The sequence below is a fragment of the Salvelinus fontinalis genome, chromosome 40 (assembly GCF_029448725.1).
Source record: "Salvelinus fontinalis isolate EN_2023a chromosome 40, ASM2944872v1, whole genome shotgun sequence".
Taxonomy (NCBI): domain Eukaryota; kingdom Metazoa; phylum Chordata; class Actinopteri; order Salmoniformes; family Salmonidae; genus Salvelinus; species Salvelinus fontinalis.
In genome coordinates, this window is record NC_074704.1 from 19,017,299 (window position 1) to 19,037,806 (window position 20,508).

The 20,508-nt window shown below is 43.7% G+C and overlaps 1 protein-coding gene across 14 annotated transcripts in view; it reads right to left on the reverse strand.

Moving 5' to 3' along the window:
- LOC129839425 (regulating synaptic membrane exocytosis protein 1-like) overlaps positions 1–20,508 on the reverse strand; it is a 97,855-nt gene that overhangs the window by 51,498 nt on the left and 25,849 nt on the right. For 9 of the 14 annotated variants that reach the window (XM_055906862.1, XM_055906861.1, XM_055906866.1 and 6 more), the window contains exon 2: positions 13,370–13,586. In XM_055906862.1, the coding sequence (XP_055762837.1) occupies positions 13,370–13,586 (217 nt within the window). Of the gene's footprint in view, positions 1–873; positions 1,269–6,770; positions 6,812–7,516; positions 8,125–13,369; positions 13,587–14,939; positions 15,568–20,508 lie in introns of those variants that run through there. The other 5 variants (XM_055906878.1, XM_055906869.1, XM_055906863.1 and 2 more) reach the window with 5 other exon arrangements.

The window sequence follows — 20,508 nt, forward strand, 5'->3', positions numbered from 1 at the left end:
CTTAATGTTTTATACACTCATTGTAGGTTACAATGCGCTCTGTGAAATATCACAGCATTTTACTTACACATTGAGGTAAGGGAACAGCCCAAAAAATATCACAAATGTGTAATAATACTGTTACCACTAGAGAAAATTCAACATATTCTACAAGGCTACAAATGTATAAAAATGATCCAATATGAACGCAGTATCTAGTTAAACAGAGTAGGCTTGATATAGATGGGACGTCGTTACCATGGAGAAAGCAGTAGCCTGTTGCCTATGGCGGACAAGGCTGTTAATCTCCCACAGTGGATGATGGTACAGAACATTAACTGGCCAACAAGGAAAGCCAGCTACAACATCCACCATCCACCAAAAGCTATTTATCGTTCCACAACAGGTACCAGAAGAACATTCCTAATTCAATAACAGTATAGGCCTTGAAGAAAAGATGTAAGTGAAAGCTAGGAAATTGACAACTATCTGAATTGAACACCGTGGAAGACTATGATTTGAGAGGACAAGTCACAGATTTACAGGTGATTGCTGTTCACAATAGTATAAAATAAAATAAAAATTATTTAACTAGGCAAGTCAGTTAAGAACAAATTCTTATTTTCAATGACAGCCTAGGAACACTGCCTTGTTCAGGGGCAGAACGACAGATTTTTTACCTTGTCAGCTCAGGGATTCGATCTTGCAACCTTTCAGTTACAAGTCCAACGCTCTAACCACTAGGCTACCTGCCGCCCCAATAATAATACATATATAAAAATGGTCTACTGTTGATAGAAATCATTGGTCGACTCAAATCGGCTATTTGACCGTCCTACGAACAACAACCACAAATGGAACAACAGCGACATCACAGAAAGGTTCCATACTCACATGTAGCCATGGCTACTGAAAATCGCCTCTCTCCCAACGCAGAGAAAAACAGATTTATCTTTTCTCGAGTGTATAATCCCACGGACTAGAACGATGGTACAAATCCAAAATGGAGGGAGAGTACTATTCTTTGTATTAACGTTTAGAAGTCTTTGTTTACATCCCAAAACACAACCTTATGTGAAACCTGCTCTTTGATGGAGGGTTGGTCGAATGGACAGTTAGTTCAGCAGTCAGCTTGCGGTTAGCTTTTTAGCGAACCGGCGCGCATCGTGTGTACCCTGATTGAATCCTCTGTTTGGCTCCAGGCCACACTAATCTAAAGTAAATCAGCTGTGGCCCACAGCTGTCGAGCTGGACACACACACACATTCAGTTGTTCTAAAACACACATACACATACGTACAGTACATACAATATCTCTCTCTCTCTCTCTCTCTCTCTCTCTCTCTCTCTCTCTCTCTCTCTCTCTCTCTCTCTCTCTCTCTCTCTCTCTCACTCTCACTCTCTCTCTCTCTCTCTCTCACTCTCACTCTCTCACTCTATCAGTCTCTCACACTCACATACACATACATGCTCTCTCTCTCTCTCTTTCTCGCTCACTCTCCCTCTCTCTCACTCTCTCACACTCTCACACTCTTAGAATCACTCACACACATACTCTCTCTCTCTCGTTCTCTCTCTCTCTCACACTCTCTCACTCCCTCTCTCACACACACTCTCTCTCTCTCTGTTCTCAGGCATGTTAGATTGGAGTAGACCGCAGCTAATCCCCTCAGCTCCTCACCATTATTCAACATCATCATCAGTCACGACAATACCCGCCAGCCGGTTTCAGATAGCAGCCGTGCGCAAGGCCGGTAGGCTATGCTACCGCTAAACCATACCCCTTAAACTCCCTCCCCTTAATTATTCAGCTGTTTGGTGATTATCATTATCATTATCAATCATTCAGAGTGCATTCTGGGAAATCCCTTTTTATCATGCCAGGAATGTAAAGTATATACAGTATTAGGTAGGTCTATAGTGACAGTATTAAGGCCATCATTTCAAATATCCATCTAGGGATGCGGTCAATATTTGCATGCGTCTCAAAGAGGACGGTAAGAAATGTTAACATATTAGACTCTATAGCAAAGAACTGACGAAGGAAAAAGGTCCCGTTTAACTTCACAGTAAATAGAGATTTTTTTTTCTCATGGCTGAGGAAGACGAAAGATATTAATCCGATGGTTAATCCTTGAATGAGATCGTGTTCAAGCAGCACGCACACAAGGAAATACGGTCCACACACACACACACACACACACACACACACACACACACACACACACACACACACACACACACACACACACACACACACACACACACACACACACACACACACACACACACACACACAGAGACACATGACGCTCCACAGGTGACGCTCCACAGCTTCTTGAGCGAGCCGTCTGATTGGCTGCCATCACACACTAACCATGCTTAAGCAGCAAGCAAGGAAGCCCTTCACATATGTATATATGTGAAGAGCACCAATATCACCCTGCCTAACAGAATGCAGTTCACCATGGTAACCAAGTCAATGAGTACAGAGAGAGAGAGAGAGAGAGAGAGAGAGAGAGAGAGAGAGAGAGAGAGAGAGAGAGAGAGAGAGAGAGAGAGAGAGAGAGAGAGAGAGAGAGAGAGAGAGAGAGAGAGAGAGAGAGAGAACTAACAATGCCAAGACTGGGAACAACAAGTTAGTGGGCAGCTAAAATAACTGTGTGGCCTCCTATGAGCTCTCTGTGACATTATAATAGATCATGATCCTCAAACAAACTAAAGACCCTCATATGGGCTACAAGACTAACCTAAATCACAACACATATCTACCCAGTCACACTTGTAGACAACTCTAAACGGATTAATCATAAAAGGACACGACAACAATTGACAGGTCTTAAGTCGTGTTTATGACTGTTTTAAACCATGTCAGCGGCTGGTACTGTCAAAAAAAATTGACTGAAAAACACAAACCGCAAAAGCCAAAATACAACATTTAACCAACGTTACAACAACCTCAATCCCACACATCCTGCTTTGCCTAACAACCCACCACCTTCCTCGTACCGTTAACCCGCCTGACGCAGCAGACCGACCTGACAAAACACACACACGTACACACTGTCCACCCTAAAGGTATCTAAAAGTAAAGAAAATTTCATTAATTTAATGTTCTCTTTTTCTAAAGCCACACCTCTGTCCGTGTGTTACATGGTCTCAAACCTACGCAGAGGAGAGAATAGCACCAAGTAGGCCACTTAAATCTGGGTGTATTCTGTGTGGGAGAGAAACTCGCACGCACACACATACACACACACGCACACACACACACACACACACACACAGAATAATCCTGAGCTGGAATGATTAGGCCCTACGTTCCTGGATTGTATGACGGATATGTGCAGTGTGTGCAGGCCTGCATGAGGAACAGTGATCATGCGAGTTAATTGGTCTGTGTTAGGAACCCCAGCCTATTTTGTGACACATGTCATATGTGAAGGGCTTCCTTGCTTGTGGCTTAATCATGGTTAGTGTGTGATGGCAGAGCCAACTCTCAAACAGCCAATCTGACGCCTCGCTCAGAAGCAGCCCACTGTGGTGTCACCTCCACTTCATCGCACCGCGTCCTGTGGAGCGTCATGTGTCAAAGACTCTGTGTGTGTGTCAGTGGGTGTGAATGCTTTTTCCCTGGACGTGCATGGGAGTGCCTGTCTGTCTGTGTGTCTGTGTGTCTGTCTGTGTGTCTGTCTGTGTGTCTGTGTGTCTGTCTGTCTGTCTCTGTCTGTCTGTCTGTCTGTCTGTCTGTCTGTCTGTCTGTCTGTCTGTCTGTCTGTCTGTCTGTCTGTCTGTCTGTCTGTCTGTCTGTCTGTCTGTCTGTCTGTCTGTCTGTCTGTCTGTCTGTCTGTCTGTCTGTCTGTCTGTCTGTCTGTCTGTCTGTCTGTCTGTCTGTCTGTCTGTCTGTCTGTGTGTGTGTGTGTGTGTGTGTGTGTGTGTGTGTGTGTGTGTGTGTGTGTGTGTGTGTGTGTGTGTGTGTGTGTGTGTGTGTGTGTGTGTGTGTGTGTGTGTGTGTGTGTGTGTGTGTCTATCATGAGTATGAGCAATGCCATTTCTAACCGGTAACTGCAAAATCTCACCCTGCCTAACAGAATACAGTTCACCATGGTAACCAAATCATTGAGTTAAGAGAGCCATGTCAGCGGCAGGTACTGTCAAAGAAGTTTGACTGAGAAAGACTAACAGCAAAAACCAAAATACAACGTTTAACCAACATTAGAACAACCTCAATCCCACACGACCTGCGTTGCCTTACAAACCACCACCTTCCTCGTACCAGCAACCCACCTGACGAGGCAGACCGACTTGACAAATGGCGTCATCTTACAGCCATCATTAATCAACACGCTCTTTTCTACCCCACACCCCTCCATCATCTCCATCTCAGACGCTCTATCCATCCGTTTCTGTTGCCAAAACAGGGGAGGTAGGGATAGCGACAGTAACAGCGGGCACGGCGGCGGCGGGAATAGCTGGGAATTCTGTTAACGTCGTCTTTTTCCTTAACTGGGTGGAATAGATGGAGGCCCGGGGTGGTGGAATGGAGAGGAAAGTGTTCATTGAGCACCTCCAATGACAGATTGACATATGGGGCGGCAGCAGTGCCTGGTAGAAAACTACCATCCGTCAGGGAATGGTAAATCCTACAAACGAGGAAGAAAGACGACCACAAAACACGATAATGCTCCATTTGTGTAAATAAGGCTATAGATCAACTAGGAATAGGTCTTGGCTTCCTTCTGCAGCCGAGCCCCGTAAACCACAAGACAGTTCAGTGTTAGACTGAATGGCATTCTACCCTATAGAAGCCAATACTGCTAAGAACACAACAGAAACCCTTCTAGTATTATTAGCCCAAGGTGTCTGTATAGGCCTTTCTGTAACTCCAAACTGATCCTGGAACTGCTCACTAATACAGTTACTGTTACCGCTATTGTTATTTTATCAAAGGCATTACAGTAATGTTTTATGGCAGACCGCTGGGTTAGTCATCCAATGCTGAGAAACCTGACAGAGATTATGAAGTGCATTCCCTTCCTGTAAAAAGTGCAGTGTCGGCCCGATGCAGTGTGGGAGTGGGAGAGTTGGTGTGTGTGTGTGTATGTGTGTGTCCGGTGTGAGTGCGTGTGTCTGTGCGTGCGTCTGGTTTGTCCAAGCAGTAAAGAGGTGTTTGCATATTTGTGTCTGTGTACATTAGTGTACACCTGCATTGCTTGCTGTTTGGGGTTTTAGGCTGGCTTTCAGTACAGCACTTTGAGATATCAGCTGATGTAAGAAGGGCTATATAAATACATTTGATTTGATTTGATTAGTGTGTGTATGTGAGTCTCCACTACAGGAAGAGGAGACAGATTGGCTCTGATTCGCTCATTCCCTCTATATCTCTCTCTATATCTCTCTCTATATCTCTCTCTATATCTCTCTCTATATCTCCCTCTCTCTATATATATCTCTCTCTATATCTCTCTCTCTCTCTCTCTCTCTCTCTCTCTCTTTCTCTCACTTTCTTTCTCTCGCAGCCATCTGGAGATGACATTAAACACACATAAACAAACAGTCTGCAATTAATACACCAAGACAAGTAAAAGCAACTAAACTCGCGGGTAGTAATTAGTTTCTTGTCTGTGAAGAATATAACATGATAAATTGTTTTATTTGTGTAAATCGTACATTTAAACTGTGATTGTACCGTAATATGATAAAATAAATGTCATTTGACCCTTATTTACACTATAGAATATACGTTATTCAAAGATTTATGTTCCTTGAGATGTCAACTGAAAAAATTGTGGAGGTTAACCAAACAGTGTCTCTGAGAATGAGTCATATCTACCACAATTGAATTAAATACCCGTTGTAAACATAGACAACCCACAGGCTGCAGTTAATTAACACAGAAATAATAAAACAGATACGCACACACATAGACACGCACACATAGACACGCACACAAAGGGACGAACCCAGGGGCTTTGATTTAAAGGCTTGGCATGTACTGTAACAGTGACCGTGTAAGTCTGTTAGCTGACCTAAGGTGTGGAAGTCTTGATATTGAACGGAGACAACACTGATAGATGCTGACAGGGAGAGGCGAGGGGCTATGAGGGATTAGGAATGGGGTCCTAGCCTACACCCTCCACCCCTGACCCCAGTCCACTGTCTTAAGCAGCCGCAGGGTCCATTCCAAAGACTTGCATCCTTCCCCTCTGCCCCTGTCGACTTCCCCTCAGATCCGAATCTGAAAAGATAGGACGCTTGGGAGCAAAACTGTGCTTTAAAAGCTCCAATCCAGCAAAATGATTTTGGGCTGTTTTCTCCTTACTTAGAGTGGACAAGTACAGAGGGGAAGGTGGCAAGTGTACAAATTGGAACCCAGCCTCGGCCTCCCCTCCCGTCTCCCTGTGGCAGGGGCTGGTCTGTATGCTCATCACAGACAGGCAGGTAAAGCATGCACGGGCATAAGTGTGCACATTCCCTCTGCAGTCACAACAAGGGTCTTATAGTAAGATAAGGTGCTTCTGCGTGCCAACAAACACCCTGTGCCCTTGTACCCCATTTCCCCCCCTATCTTGTATATTATACCCAGTTCCCCCTGGCACAGCCATGCCCACAGCCATAGAGAGAGGAGTTGTGTAAGGGGGGTGCCCATCCAGGGGTGTCTAGGAATGCCCACCCAGACAGCCAGGCATGGCTCATGCTCGCCCGCTTCCCAAATTGCAGCTGAAGTGTGACATTAAAGAACTACAGTTATGGTGACCCATGCAAAAACTCCATTAACCAGCAGGCCTTACCCTGTCCTTCACTATGAGACACTTTGCAAGAGGAAGAGACAGACAATGGATGCAGAATTAGTCAACGTTTTTACCCAGATATCCTTACTGAAGATAAAACAGTCTCTAGTACTGCACTACCAATGTCCATATTAGTGTGGACTGGACTACAGGCAGATATGCTTGGGGAAGTCCATGGTAAAATACCATAGTGATAGACAGAGATAGTATCTAATCATATTTATTTCTACTCAAGGCAAAATGGTCCCTATGACTGTATCTGCCAATGCCCAGAGTCTGGAATCTGGACTACAGACAGATACAGTATGTGTGTGTGGAAGTCCAAGGATAAAGGCTAGCCTTTTAGTATTAGAGAAAAGCCTGGACTGAACTGTCAGGGAATCATTCTGTTCGGTTTAAGTCATTAATCCATAGGTGGATTTGAACGCTTTGGCCGCGTTCCAATCTGATAACTTACTCCCTTCATTTCAGCCTTTGTGGACACCCCCTTCTTGGATTTGTGTGAGCTAGGCTTTAGTAACAAAGGAATATACCTCGACCTTGCCAACAGCAAAAAGGCTTGGCATGGGACTACAGTGGTTTATGCCATATCACTCACACAAATCCAGTCCACTTAAAAGGGGAAGTCTACAGGGCAGGAGGGAAGGGGGTCAAAACTTTGGGATTGGAACGCAGCCATTGGGGGATTTTCAAAGGGACACAGGTTATATTCACAGTACAGTAGAGAGCACAGAAAAGATGCTAACCACTTTGTCCTCCTGTAGTGGCATGTAGTCCAGGTAGCAGTGAGAAAGTGAAAAGGAAGTGAGGGAAGGAGTGGAGGAAGCAGAGGGAAGGATAGAGGGATGCAGTGGAGGAGTGGACAGTGAAAGAGAGACAGAGGTCAAATATAGGTTCATGGGACATGAGACGGGAGGGAGGAAAAAGAGAAAGAGAAAAAGGAGTGAGGGAATGGTGTAAACGTTTGTTAATACACATGAGCAAAATCCACAATACACACTTTCAATACACAGTCTATTCAGTGATACAACCTGTAAGGGGTGCAACAGTGGTGAAGCACAGAGGGAGTTAGACAGCAAACATGCATGACTCGACATATCAGTCATGTGACGTCGGCATGACACATGACCTTTGTGTCACAGTGTCATGCAGGAACAGGAAATGGGGACAAGAAGAGCAACATGATACATTATCTTACACAACCCTATACGCATATGCTTCTACACCTGCATTGCTTGCTGTTTGGGGTTTTAGGCTGGGTTTCTGTACAGCACTTTGAGATATGAGCTGATGTAAGAAGGGTTATCTAAATAAATTTGATTTGATTTGATTTATAGCTTACAATACAAAACATACACTACCATTCAAAAGTTTGGGGTCACTTAGAAATGTCCTTGTTTTTGAAGGAAAAGCTAATTTTTTGTCCATTAAAATAACATCAAATTGATCAGAAATACAGCGTAGACATCGTTAATGTTGTAAATGACTATTGTAGCTGGAAACGGCTGATTTTTTATGGAATATCTACATAGGCGTAAAGAGGCCCATTATCAGCAACCATCACTCCTGTGTTCCAATGGCACGTTGTGTTACCTAATACAAGTTGATCATTTTAAAAGGCTAACAGACACCTCACAAGTTCTGTTTCTCAAACTAGACACTCTAATGTACTTGTTCTCTTGCTCAGTTGTGCACCGGGGCCTCCCACTCCCCTTTCTATTCTGGTTAGAGACAGTTTGCCCTGTTCTGAGAAAGGAATAGTACACAGCGTTGTACGAGATCTTCAGTTTCTTGGCAATTTCTTGCACGGAATAGACTTAATTTCTCAGAACAAGAATAGACTGATGAGTTTCAGAAGAAAGTTCTTTGTTTCTGGACAATTTGAGCATGTAATCGAACCCACAAATGCTGATGCTCCAGATACTCAACTAGTCTAAAGAAGGACAGTTTTATTGCTTCTTTAACAACAGTTTTCAGCTGTGCTAAAATAATTGCAAAAGGGTTTTCTAATGATCAATTAGCCTTTTAAAATGATAAACTTGGATTAGCTAACACAACCAGCCATTGGAACACAGGAGAGATGGTTGCTGATAATGGGCCTCTGTACGCCTATGTAGATATTCCATTAAAAATCAGCCGTTTCCAGCTACAATAGTCATTTACAACATTAACAATGTCTACACTGTATTTCTGATCAATTTGATGTTACGTTAATGAACAAAAAAAGGTGCTTTTCTTTCAAAAACAAGGACATTTCTAAGTGACCCCAAACTTTTGAACGGTAGTGCATGTCTACTTCCTTTCAACATATGAGCCTGTATTTAAATAGCATCTAGGATAAGTTTGCTGATCTAGGAAAAGTTTTCCCTTTCAAATCATAATGAATATGTTTATACAGACGGGGGGGGGAGGCTGACCTTAGATCAGCACTCTGAGTTTTTTTTAAATGAAAACAGACCCTGCTTTTAATATCTGCTGTTTGGTGAGCTATTATAGATACAGAAATGTGACTTTTATAACACAACATGACTATGAGGACAGGCTGGAGAGAAGGGAGAGGTTTAGTAACACCAAAATGAGTGGGTGGCACAGATTGTGTCGGGCATCACCATGTAACTGTAATGCCTTCTGCAGGACAATGCTGTGTACTGCATCGTGTCTCTGTGTCGATTTTGGGAATGTGATTATTCGGCACAGGGTGAATCGCAGTTTATCACGATAATATCAATGTTTTGTGAGTTACTGTGACGTATATGCTGCTAGTATAGAAGTCAATACATCTGATTTTGATTGAGGCCATTTTGAGTCAAATATCAATTTGGTTTAACAACAATGAAAAAGCTGCACCTGCACAACATGACCAAAAGTATGTGGACACCTGCTTGTCAAACTTCTCATTGCAAAATCATGGGCATTAATATGGAGTTGGTCCCCCCTTTGCTGCTATAACAGTGTACACTCTACTGGGAAAGCTTTCCACTAGATGTTGGAACATTACTGCGGGGACTTGCTTCCATTAAGCCATAAGAGCATTAGGGAGGTTGGGTACTGATGTTGGGCGATTAGGCCTGGCTAGCAGTCGGCGTTCCAATTTATCCCAAAGGTGTTCGATGTGGTTGAGGTCAGGGCTCTGTGCAGGCCAATCAAGTTCTTCCACACCGATCTTGACAAACCATTTCTGTATGGACCTTGCTTTGTGCACGGGGGCATTGTCATGCTGAAACAGGAAAGGGCCTTTCCCAATCTGTTGCCACAAAGTTGGATGCACAGTTAGATGCAATCGTCTATAATGTCAATGTAGTGTTAGGATTTCCCTTCACTGAAACTAAGGGGCCTAGTCCTAACCATGAAAAACAGCCCCAGACCACTATTCCTCCTCCACCAAACTTTACAGTTGGCACAACCGAGGACAGACGATTTTTACGCGGTGCATGCTCCAGTACTCGGCGTTCCCATTCTGTGAGCTTGTGTGGCCTACCACTTCACGGCTGAGACGTTGTTGCTCCTAGATGTTTCCACTTCACAATAACAGCAGTTACAGTTGAACGGGGAAGCTCTAGTAGGGCAGAAATTTGACAAACTGACTTGTTGGAAAGGTGGCATCCTATGACGGTGCCACATTGAAAGTCATTGAGCTCTTCAGTAAGGCCATTCTACTGCCAATGTTTGTCTATGGAGATTGCATGGCTGTGTGCTCAATTTTATACACCTGTCAGCAACGGGTGTGAAAAAAATCACCGAATCCACTAATTTGAAGGGGTGTCCACATACTTTTGTATATACAGTGTATCTTCTGTACAACTTACTGACCATCAGTCCTGTAGAACCAATTTATAGTTTGATAGATTCATATAACTTTACCTCGCAGGGCTGGGAAAATACATTAAAGCTACTAAGGATCAGACCTTTTTATTCAATTTTAGCCAAAAATTAAATACCCAAATCTAACTGTCTGTAGCTCAGGCCCTGAAGCAAGGATATGCATATTCTTGATACCATTTGAAAGGAAACACTTTGAAGTTTGTGGAAATGTGAAATGAATGTAGGAGAATGTAGCACATTAGATCTGGTAAAAGATAATACAAAGAAAAAAACATGCATCTTTTTGTATTTTTTTGTACCATCATCTTTGAAATGCAAGAGAAAGGCCATAATGTATTATTCCAGCCCAGGCGCAATTTAGATTTTGGCCACTAGATGGCAGCAGTGTATGTGCAACGTTTTAGACTGATCCAATGAACCATTGCATTTCTGTTCAAAATGTTGTATCAAGACTGCCCAAATGTGCCTAATTGTTCTATTAATAACTATTCAAGTTTTATAACTGTGCACTCTCCTCAAACAATAGCATGGTATTCTTTCACTGTAACAGCTACTGTAAATTGTACAGTGCAGTTAGATTAACAATAATTTAATATCAGATATGTCTATGTCCTGGGAAATGTTCTTGCTACTTACAACCTCATGCTAATTGCATTAGCCTACGTTAGCTCAACCGTCCCGAGGGGGACCCACCGATCCTATTAGAGGTTAAAATTGCTCTCTGGGATCTTAATCACAACAAATTTGTAACATACTGCATGAATTGGATTTGTAACATATCACACGAATTGAATGATGTAGTACACAATTAGATTACGTAGTACACAATTGGATGACGCAGCATACAAAAAACGGGGACCCGTTTTGGCTCGTGGGACCCGTTTTGGCTCACCACTTTCAAAACTACTGGCTGATATTATACAAAGGTTTGAGAGTGCAGTAATGCAAAGAGTGGGCCTTTTTGACATGAGTGACACAAACTGACGTGATGTAAGGAAACGTGCTTAGCATCCACCCTGTCAAACAAATGTACGTTTTGACCGACTCAGCACTGGAGAGATGCATGAAGTGCTCGGCTTGAATTTGACATGAGGTACACCGACGTGTTGAACTAAACCGGAAAACATGAATAGGAGGGAGAGTTTTATGTAATAAAACAAAGTTTTTAAATTTCAACTAATCCTGTTATTCTGCTTGGCTGGAGATAGATGGGAGAGTAGGATGAGGGATCAAGGAAGGAAGTACCACTTGAGAGAGCGCCGGTCAGAAGACATATCTCCAGTCTACACTGCCTACACACACAGGCTGTAATACACACACAATACAACAGCAGCCTACACAGAAATACTCTTACACACATAGATTACAGCCTACACAAAAATACCCTTACACACATAGATTACAGCCTACGCAAAAATACTCTTACTTCAAAATACCTTTCAAATAAACTGCAATAGGGCTCAAACTAATTCCTGGCATACTTTACTATTGAGTTGAGTTCCCAGCCTATTGTTTCACTGTAGTATTAGTTCCATATTGATGGAATTTCTAATAGAGACAACACTACTAGTGGCCGCTTATCATTATCCATAATTCATTTAATAGAATTATCCGATAATAAGTCCACAGTCTGGGCTAAAGCTTGATCCTGTGTCCTGCTCCCTGTGTGAGTCTGGGTTCCAGCTGGGCCTAGCGGATCTGGAACAGATTGGCACCCAGCAGGCCCAGGGACCAGGGCCCACAGTCAGGTAAGATACCCGGGAGGAGGGCCTTTCTCTTGGGCTGGACAGGAGATGGGTCGGGACCCAGATGGCATGGGGTGGAGCGGGACTTGGGCTTAAAATAACGGCCACATGTGGTGAGTATGGACGCCGCCGCATGTCATACCGCACGCTTCCTCTGGCACTGGGGAGCTAGACTAAATCAACTAGAACCAACGCTGTATCATTCACAGGGGAGCTAGACTAAATCAACTAGAACCAACGCTGTATCATTCACAGGGGAGCTAGACTAAATCAACTAGAACCAACGCTGTATCATTCACAGGGGAGCTAGACTAAATCAACTAGAACCAACGCTGTATCATTCACAGGGGAGCTAGACTAAATCAACCAGAACCAACGCTGTATCATTCACAGGGGAGCTAGACTAAATCAACTAGAACCAACGCTGTATCATTCACAGGGGAGCTAGACTAAATCAACTAGAACCAACGCTGTATCATTCACAGGGGAGCTAGACTAAATCAACTAGAACCAACGCTGTATCATTCACAGGGGAGCTAGACTAAATCAACTAGAACCAACGCTGTATCATTCACAGGGGAGCTAGACTAAATCAACTAGAACCAACGCTGTATCATTCCCAGGGTTTTGGGCTCTGGGGAATGGGACTTATTTACAGGGATGTTGAGCAGAACTGCAGTGTATGTGTCAATACTGTAAACGCTGAATGGTGTTTCTGGTTGGGAGCTTGTCCATTCTGTGTAAAGGAATACATAATACATACTAGGTGCTACCAGGGTTTATATTACAGGGTCGCTATTTTTGCAAAACTGTGACACATCTGAGGATGGATTGAAGCTCCAACAACAACTCCAATACACTTTGACCGACCAAAGTGTGACAGAGCCCCAGCCGCCAACACACACAACATAAAAGCAGCCGTCTTGACAAAGCAAATGAACAAAGGGAAGGGATGAGGGGGGTAACGAAGACGAAGGGAAGGGATGGAGGAAGAAGAAGGGGTGGGGGCAGGGATTCTTAACGGTTTCTCACATTGTTGGAGCGCAGGGAGACGCGTCCGCCGCAGCGGGCGCAGAATTTGGTCTGGCAGTAGGAGCAGTGGTGTCCGCAGCCGTCGGCGAACTTGGTCTTGCGGCAGATGCCGCAGGTGGGGGCGTCGTCCTTGTGCTGGCCCTGCTGCTGGCGCCGCGTCTCCACGCCGATGCGACGCACCTGCTCCTTATAACTCTCAAACTGCTGGTGCAGCGTCCTGAGGGAGGGAGGAGGAGAGGGAGGGAGGAGGGAGGAGGGAGAGAGAGAGAGAGAGAGAGAGAGAGAGAGAGAGAGAGAGAGAGAGAGAGAGAGAAAGAGAGAGAAAAATGACATTAGGAGAAATTAGGGAAAAATAAAGTTGTCACAGCTCAAATGGAAATATGCGATGACCTTAGGCACAGTTTTTCACAGCTGGACAGATAATAATGATGGTGAATACGTTAGATTTAGTTATGCTTGCTATCAACAACCACTTGTTTCAATAACATGTTCTGAAAGTGTGGATGACTACATTACTTCAGTTTGCAGGGAAACAGTCAGGAACCAATTAAAACAACAGATGAAAGGAGTGTATCTATCTGTGAATAAATTACACCATAAAAAACTCAAAGTTGAGACTCCTCACTCCTTCCCCCTCTCTCGGCCTCTGCTTTCCCAGGAACCAAAATAACTAATTTGTGAATTGCAAATGAGTCCTTGTGAAAACTGAAAACCATTCCCACATTTCCCTCCCCCAACAATATTGTCAAAGGACATTAGCATATGATTTCACTCATTTACAGGACCCAGCCAGTCTATTTAATTACCATTGTGTGTGTTTGTGTGTTTGTGTGTGTGTGTGCGTGAGAGAGAGAGAGAGAGAGAGAGAGAGAGAGAGAGAGAGAGAGAGAAAGAGAGAGAGAGAGAGAGACATAGAGAGAGAGACATAGAGAGAGAGAGACATAGAGAGAGAGAGACATAGAGAGAGAGATAGAGAGAGGGAGAGAGAGAGAGAGAGAGAGATAGCGAGAGAGACATAGAGAGAGAGACATAGAGAGAGAGACATAGAGAGAGACATAGAGAGAGACATAGAGAGAGGGAGAGAGAGAGAGCGAGAGAGAGAGAGAGAGAGAGAGAGAGAGAGAGAGAGAGAGAGAGAGGGAGAGAGAGAGAGAGAGAGATAGAGACCTGATAACTTAATTGACAGTCACACTTTGAAAACTGGTCCTGACCTGTCTTCAGTAAAGCCAGAGGACAAAGGTGTCTGTCTAGTCTCGCCATCAAAGACTTCCCTGACATCTGGCATAACTGACTGACAAGGGCAGACAGGATATACCCCAAAACACAATAACACATTTCTGGAGGGAATACGCCAGTACGTGACTCAATTTACTGCATTCCAGGTGCTTGCCCTTTTCAGATAACAAAATCTGCCCTTTTTCCAATCCAAATGAATACTAACTGAGACGTTTACACAATTGAGAGTGTTTACCCAACTGAGACTGACATATGACAATAATATCACATATAATATTGCAATCTTATGATATTATGTCATATTATGAAAATACGATTGAATAAGACAAGTCACCTGTTTTTGCGGAATACAGCCATTTCCTTGTGTGTATAGTCAATGACCTCAGAATGCGTAACAGGACGAACACACAACTCCCAATCTGATGTCAACAACACTGGGTCGTAGAAATCATTTAACAGTCTTCCACCATGTTCTGCTCATAGCGCCCAAGAAAGGAAGAGTTATAAGTTGCCAGAAATACTATTTAGATAAGACTTTTCACACCCCTAAAATGGCAATTCAGATTTTCTCAACATGGCTTCAGAATGACTGCATAGAAGTTTCTGGAAAGATCCCTTATTCCTCCACAGGAAGACTCTTCAGAAAACTCCAAAACAACTCTCTACATATCGCACATAACGCCTCTTCATAGGTCCCCAGAAAGACTTCAGAAAGTCTACTGAAAGAGTGTGGAAGTAGCAGGTAAGTGTAGTTAATCCTACGCCTCCCGGTCTACATAATGCTACGTCTCCCGGTCTACAGTCCTCATGCCTAGCAGACATATAGCAGACTGCGGTCCAGGGGAGCTGGAACAGGGAAAAGACTTGGGACGATTTTGGCTTGCCAGGTGACATCACACATCGAGATTAAGTCATGACGTGAATGTCAAGGTGACACTGACGTTACCCAAGACTGGATCTAGGCCAGAGAGGTGACAATACACACACAGATTGGCCAGGTGATACCACAGAGATTATGCCATGACGTGAACATGTACCTAAGGCTGCTATCGCCACCTTCGAGGTGAGGTTGCTGCTACATAAGGCTGTTATAACCACCTTCAAGGTGATGCTGCTGCTACATGAGGCTGTTATAACCACCTTCAAGGTGATGTTGCTGCTACATAAGGCTGTTATAACTACCTTCAAGGTGACGTTGCGGCTACATAAGGCTGCTATGAACAGCTTCAAGTTGATGTTGATGCTACATGAGGCTGTTATGACCCCCCTCAAGGTGATGTTGATGCTACATAAGGCTGCTATGACCACCACAAAGTCACTCTTCAAGGTTAAGGATCCAAAGACCATCAAGTTTGAATGATATGAGAGACGACACATTAATGTGTTTCAGAGCAGTTTGCGTTGTACATTTCTTAATGTAGCAAGCTATTTTTAAGTTAAAAAGCGTGTGTGAAGGACTGTTTGAAGGTTGTTCATATTATAAATTTGAGGTCAAAGCATCAATGGAATCGAAACTCTTTGAAATCCTCATACCAATTCAGCATCTGTGATATATGAAATATGATTTGTTGTTGTCATCATTTCACATGGAGACAAATCTACAGGTGGTGATGCTCAAGTCAATGATGCTCTTTATCTATATGACAAACTAGGAAGTAATGCGAAGCGAGCGATGTCATTGGTCGGCGGTGGAACTGAATTGACCCTTGACTGGAATCTGTCAGACCAATCGAAGTCCAGCGCCTGAGGCAACAACCGGCGCCATGGGAACAGCTGTCAGAAACAGAGAGTGCACGGCCTGTAGTCATGGAAAAACTGCCCGCGTTAACACCCTGGTGTCATGGTGTGTCAGAGAACCAGCTGTTAGTGTTCCTAGAGAGGACAGTAGATAACAACTTGGCTTTATCTGACTGGGGGATTGATCTTTCTCTAAAAGGCAGGGGTTAGCGCCCGGGTAAATTTAGGGAAAAAACAGATTTACTTCTGTCAGGGGGAAATGAACATTACATAATGAACTCTGAAGTTATATCAAAATGGGAATTGACAATTCCACACCACACCACCCAGACTCTGTTTGGAAAGCAATATGCATGGCATGCTCCCCTGAAGCACCAAACTAATTAAAGAAAACTACTATTTGAGTACGAACCATAAATAAATTTAATTGTTTCTGAAGCATACAGCAGTATTTGTGAACAGCTTTGAACGCCAGGCATGGTGTGTATGACACATCTCTCCATGGTGGTGAGCAGCAGACTACAGACTCACCCGTGAACACAGTGGAGTGAGCACAGCCTGGCCAAGGGAAAGGAAGACTAGGAGACATGGTGAGCAGGGCAGGAGAGGGGCCGTGCAATATGGTCGCCGTGATGGGGGGAATAGAGGACAGGAATGTGCTTCAGAAACAATGGCTGCATCCCGATTATCCACCCTTATCCGGACGTGTGCACTTGCACACTTTCTCACATGGACTTTACTTAACAATTGTGAAACTCCCTCCAGTCAATGCTTTCACCAATCAAATCATTTTACATCCATTACAGAGCATGTGCAAGTTCACAATTCTGGAAAAGGGTGTGAAATTGGGAAGCAGCCCCTTGTAGCCTGATACGATTCTGGGGTTGGCTGGGGATCCCTTTGCCCAGAGCATTCTGGGTGGGCAGCATATGGGTCTGAACCCCGCCCTGTGCAACTGGGTCCTGGACCTCCTGAAGGGCCGCACCTAGGTGGTGAAGGTAGGAAACATCACCTCCACTCCGCTAATCTTCAACACTGGGACCCCACAAGGGTGAATGCTCAGCCCCCTCCTATACTCCCTGTTCACCCATGACTGCATGCATCTCAATATTCAAGTTTGCAGACGACACAACAGTAGTAGGGTTGATTACCAAATATGACGAGACAGCCTACAGGGAGGAGGTGAGGGATCTGGGAGTGTGGTGCCTGGAAAACATCTTCTCACTCAACGTCTACAAAAAAAAGGAGATGATCTTGGACTTCAGGAAACAGGCAGAGGGAGCACCCCCCTATCTACATCGACGGGACCGCAGTGGAGAAGGTGGAAAGCTTCAAGTTCCTTGGTGTAAACATCACTGACAAACTGAAATGGACCAAACACACAGACAGTGTGGTGAAGAAGGCGCAACAGAGCCTCTTCAACCTCAGGAGGGTAAAGAAATTTGGCTTGTCACCTAAAATCCTAACAATTTTTTACAGATGCACAATTGAAAGCATCCTGTCGGGCTGTATCACCGCCTGGTACGGCAACTTCACCACCCGCAACTGCAAGGCTCTCCAGAGGGTGGTGCGGTCTGCCCAACACATTACCGGGGAAAACCATCTGCCTTCCAGGACACCTACAGCACCCGATGTCACAGGAAGTCCAAAAAGATCATCAAGGACATCAACCACCTGAGCCACTGCCTGTTCACCCCGCTATCATCCAGAAGGCGAGGTCTGTACAGGTGCATCAAAGCTGGGACCGAGAGACTGAAAAATAGCTTCTATCTCAAGGCCATCAGACTGTTAAACAGCCATCACTAGGAATCACTGGCCACTTTAAGGAATGGAACACTAGTCACTTTAATAATGTTTATATATCTGGCATTACTCATCTCATATGTACAGTTGAAGTCGGAAGTTTACATACACCTTAGCCAAATACATTTAAACTCAGTTTTTCACAATTCCTGACATTTAATCCTAGTAAAAATTCCCTGTCTTAGGTCAGTTAGGATCACCACTTTATTTTAAGAATGTGAAATGTCAGAATAATACTAGAGAGAATGATTTATTTCAGCTTTTATTTATTTCATCGCATTCGCAGTTGGTCAGAAGTTTACATACACTCAATTAGTATTTGGTAGTATTGCCTTTAAATTGTTAAACTTCGGTCAAACGTTTTGTGTAGCCTTCCACAACCTTCCCACAATAAGTTGGGTGAATTTTGTCCCATTCCTACTGACAGAGCTGGTGTAACTGAGTCAGGTTTGTAGGCCTCCTTGTTCGCACACACTTTTTAAGTTCTGCCCACAAATTTTCTATAGGATTGAAGTCAGGGCTTTGTGATGGCCACTCCAATACCTTGACTTTGTTGTCCTTAAGCCATTTTGCCACAACTTTGGAAGTATGCTTGGGGTCATTGTCCATTTGGAAGACCAATTTGCGACCAAGCTTTAACTTCCTGACTGATGTCTTGAGATGTTGCTTCAAAACATTCACATAATTTTCCCATCCTCATGATGCCATCTATTTTGTAAAGTGCACCAGTCCCTCCTGCCGCAAAGCACCACCACAAAATGATGCTGCCACCCCCGTGCTTCATGGTTGGGATGGTGTTCTTTGGCTTGCAAGTCTCCCCCTTTTTCCTCCAAACATAACGATGGTCATTATGGCCAAAAAGTTATATTTTTGTTTCATCAGACCAGAGGACATTTCTCCAAAAAGTATGATCTTTGTCCCCATGTGCAGTTGCAAACCGTAGTCTGGCTTTTTAATGGCAGTTTTGGAGCAGTGGCTTCTTCCTTGCTGAGCTGCCTTTCAGGTTATGTCAATATAGGACTCGTTCTACTGTGGATATAGATATTTTTGTATCTGGTTCCTCCAGCATCTTCACAAGGTCCTTTGATGTTGTTCTGGAATTGATTTTCACTTTTTGCACCAAAGTACATTCATCTCTAGGAGACAGAACGCGTCTTCTTCCTGAGCGGTATGACGGCTGCGTGGTCCCATGGTGTTTATACCTGCGTACTATTGTTTGTACAGATAAACGTGGTACCTTCAGGTGTTTGGAAATTGCTCCCAAGGATGAACCAGACTTGTGGAGGTCTGCAAATTGTTTTCTGAGGTCTTAGTTGATTTATTTAGATTTTCCCATGATGTCAAGCAAAGAAGCACTGAGTTTGAAGGTAGGCCTTGAAATATATCCACAGGTACACCTCCAATTGACTCAAATGATGTCAATTAGCCTATCAGAAGCTTCTAAAACCATGACTTCATTTTCTGGAATTTGGAATTTTCCAAGCTGTTTAAATGCACAGTCAACCTAGTGTATGTAAACTTCTGACCCACTGGAATTGTGATACAGTGAATGATAAGTGAAATAATCTGTCTGTAAACAATTGTTGGAAAAATGACTTGTGTCATGCACAAATTAGATGTCCTAACCGACTTGCCAAAACTATAGTTTGTTTTAACAAGAAATTTGTGGAGTGGTTGAAAAATGAGTTTTAATGACACCAACTTAAGTGTATGTAAACTTCAGACTCTCTCTCTCTCTCTCTCTCTCTCTCAATGTCTCTCTCTCTCAATGTCTCTCTCTCTCAATGTCTCTCTCTCTCAATGTCTCTCTCTCTCAATGTCTCTCTCTCTCTCTCTCTCTCTCTCAATGTCTCTCTCTCTCTCTCTCTCTCTCTCTCTCTCTCAATGTGTCTCTCTAACTCTTTCTCTCTCTCTCTCTCTCTCTCTCTCTCTCTCTCTCTCTCAATGTGTCTCTCTAACTCCCTCTCTAGCTCTCTCTCAATGAGTCTCTCTCTTGTGTAAATAGTTAAATAAACATAAATATGGGTTGTATTTACAATGGTGTTTGTTCTTCACTGGCTGCCCTTTTCTTGTGGCAACAGGTTTCTCTCTCTCTCACACTCTATCTGACTTTATCAAACCTCCAACCATCTCTTTTTTCTAGGCTCACCTTTTAAAACTCTCAGTAGACTATTCAGTCAAGATAGTTTTGGGTTTGCTATTGATGACTAAACCAGCCAACTTCCTTCCTTTTGAACTCCCTCTTGTTGAACCCTCCAGAGAGAATTACATTATTACAGCATTCCAAGCACCCATCCAAAGGGTAAAAGATTACAGCATTGATCGTTCATGGCCTGTACATCCTATCCAGGAATTATCTTCCT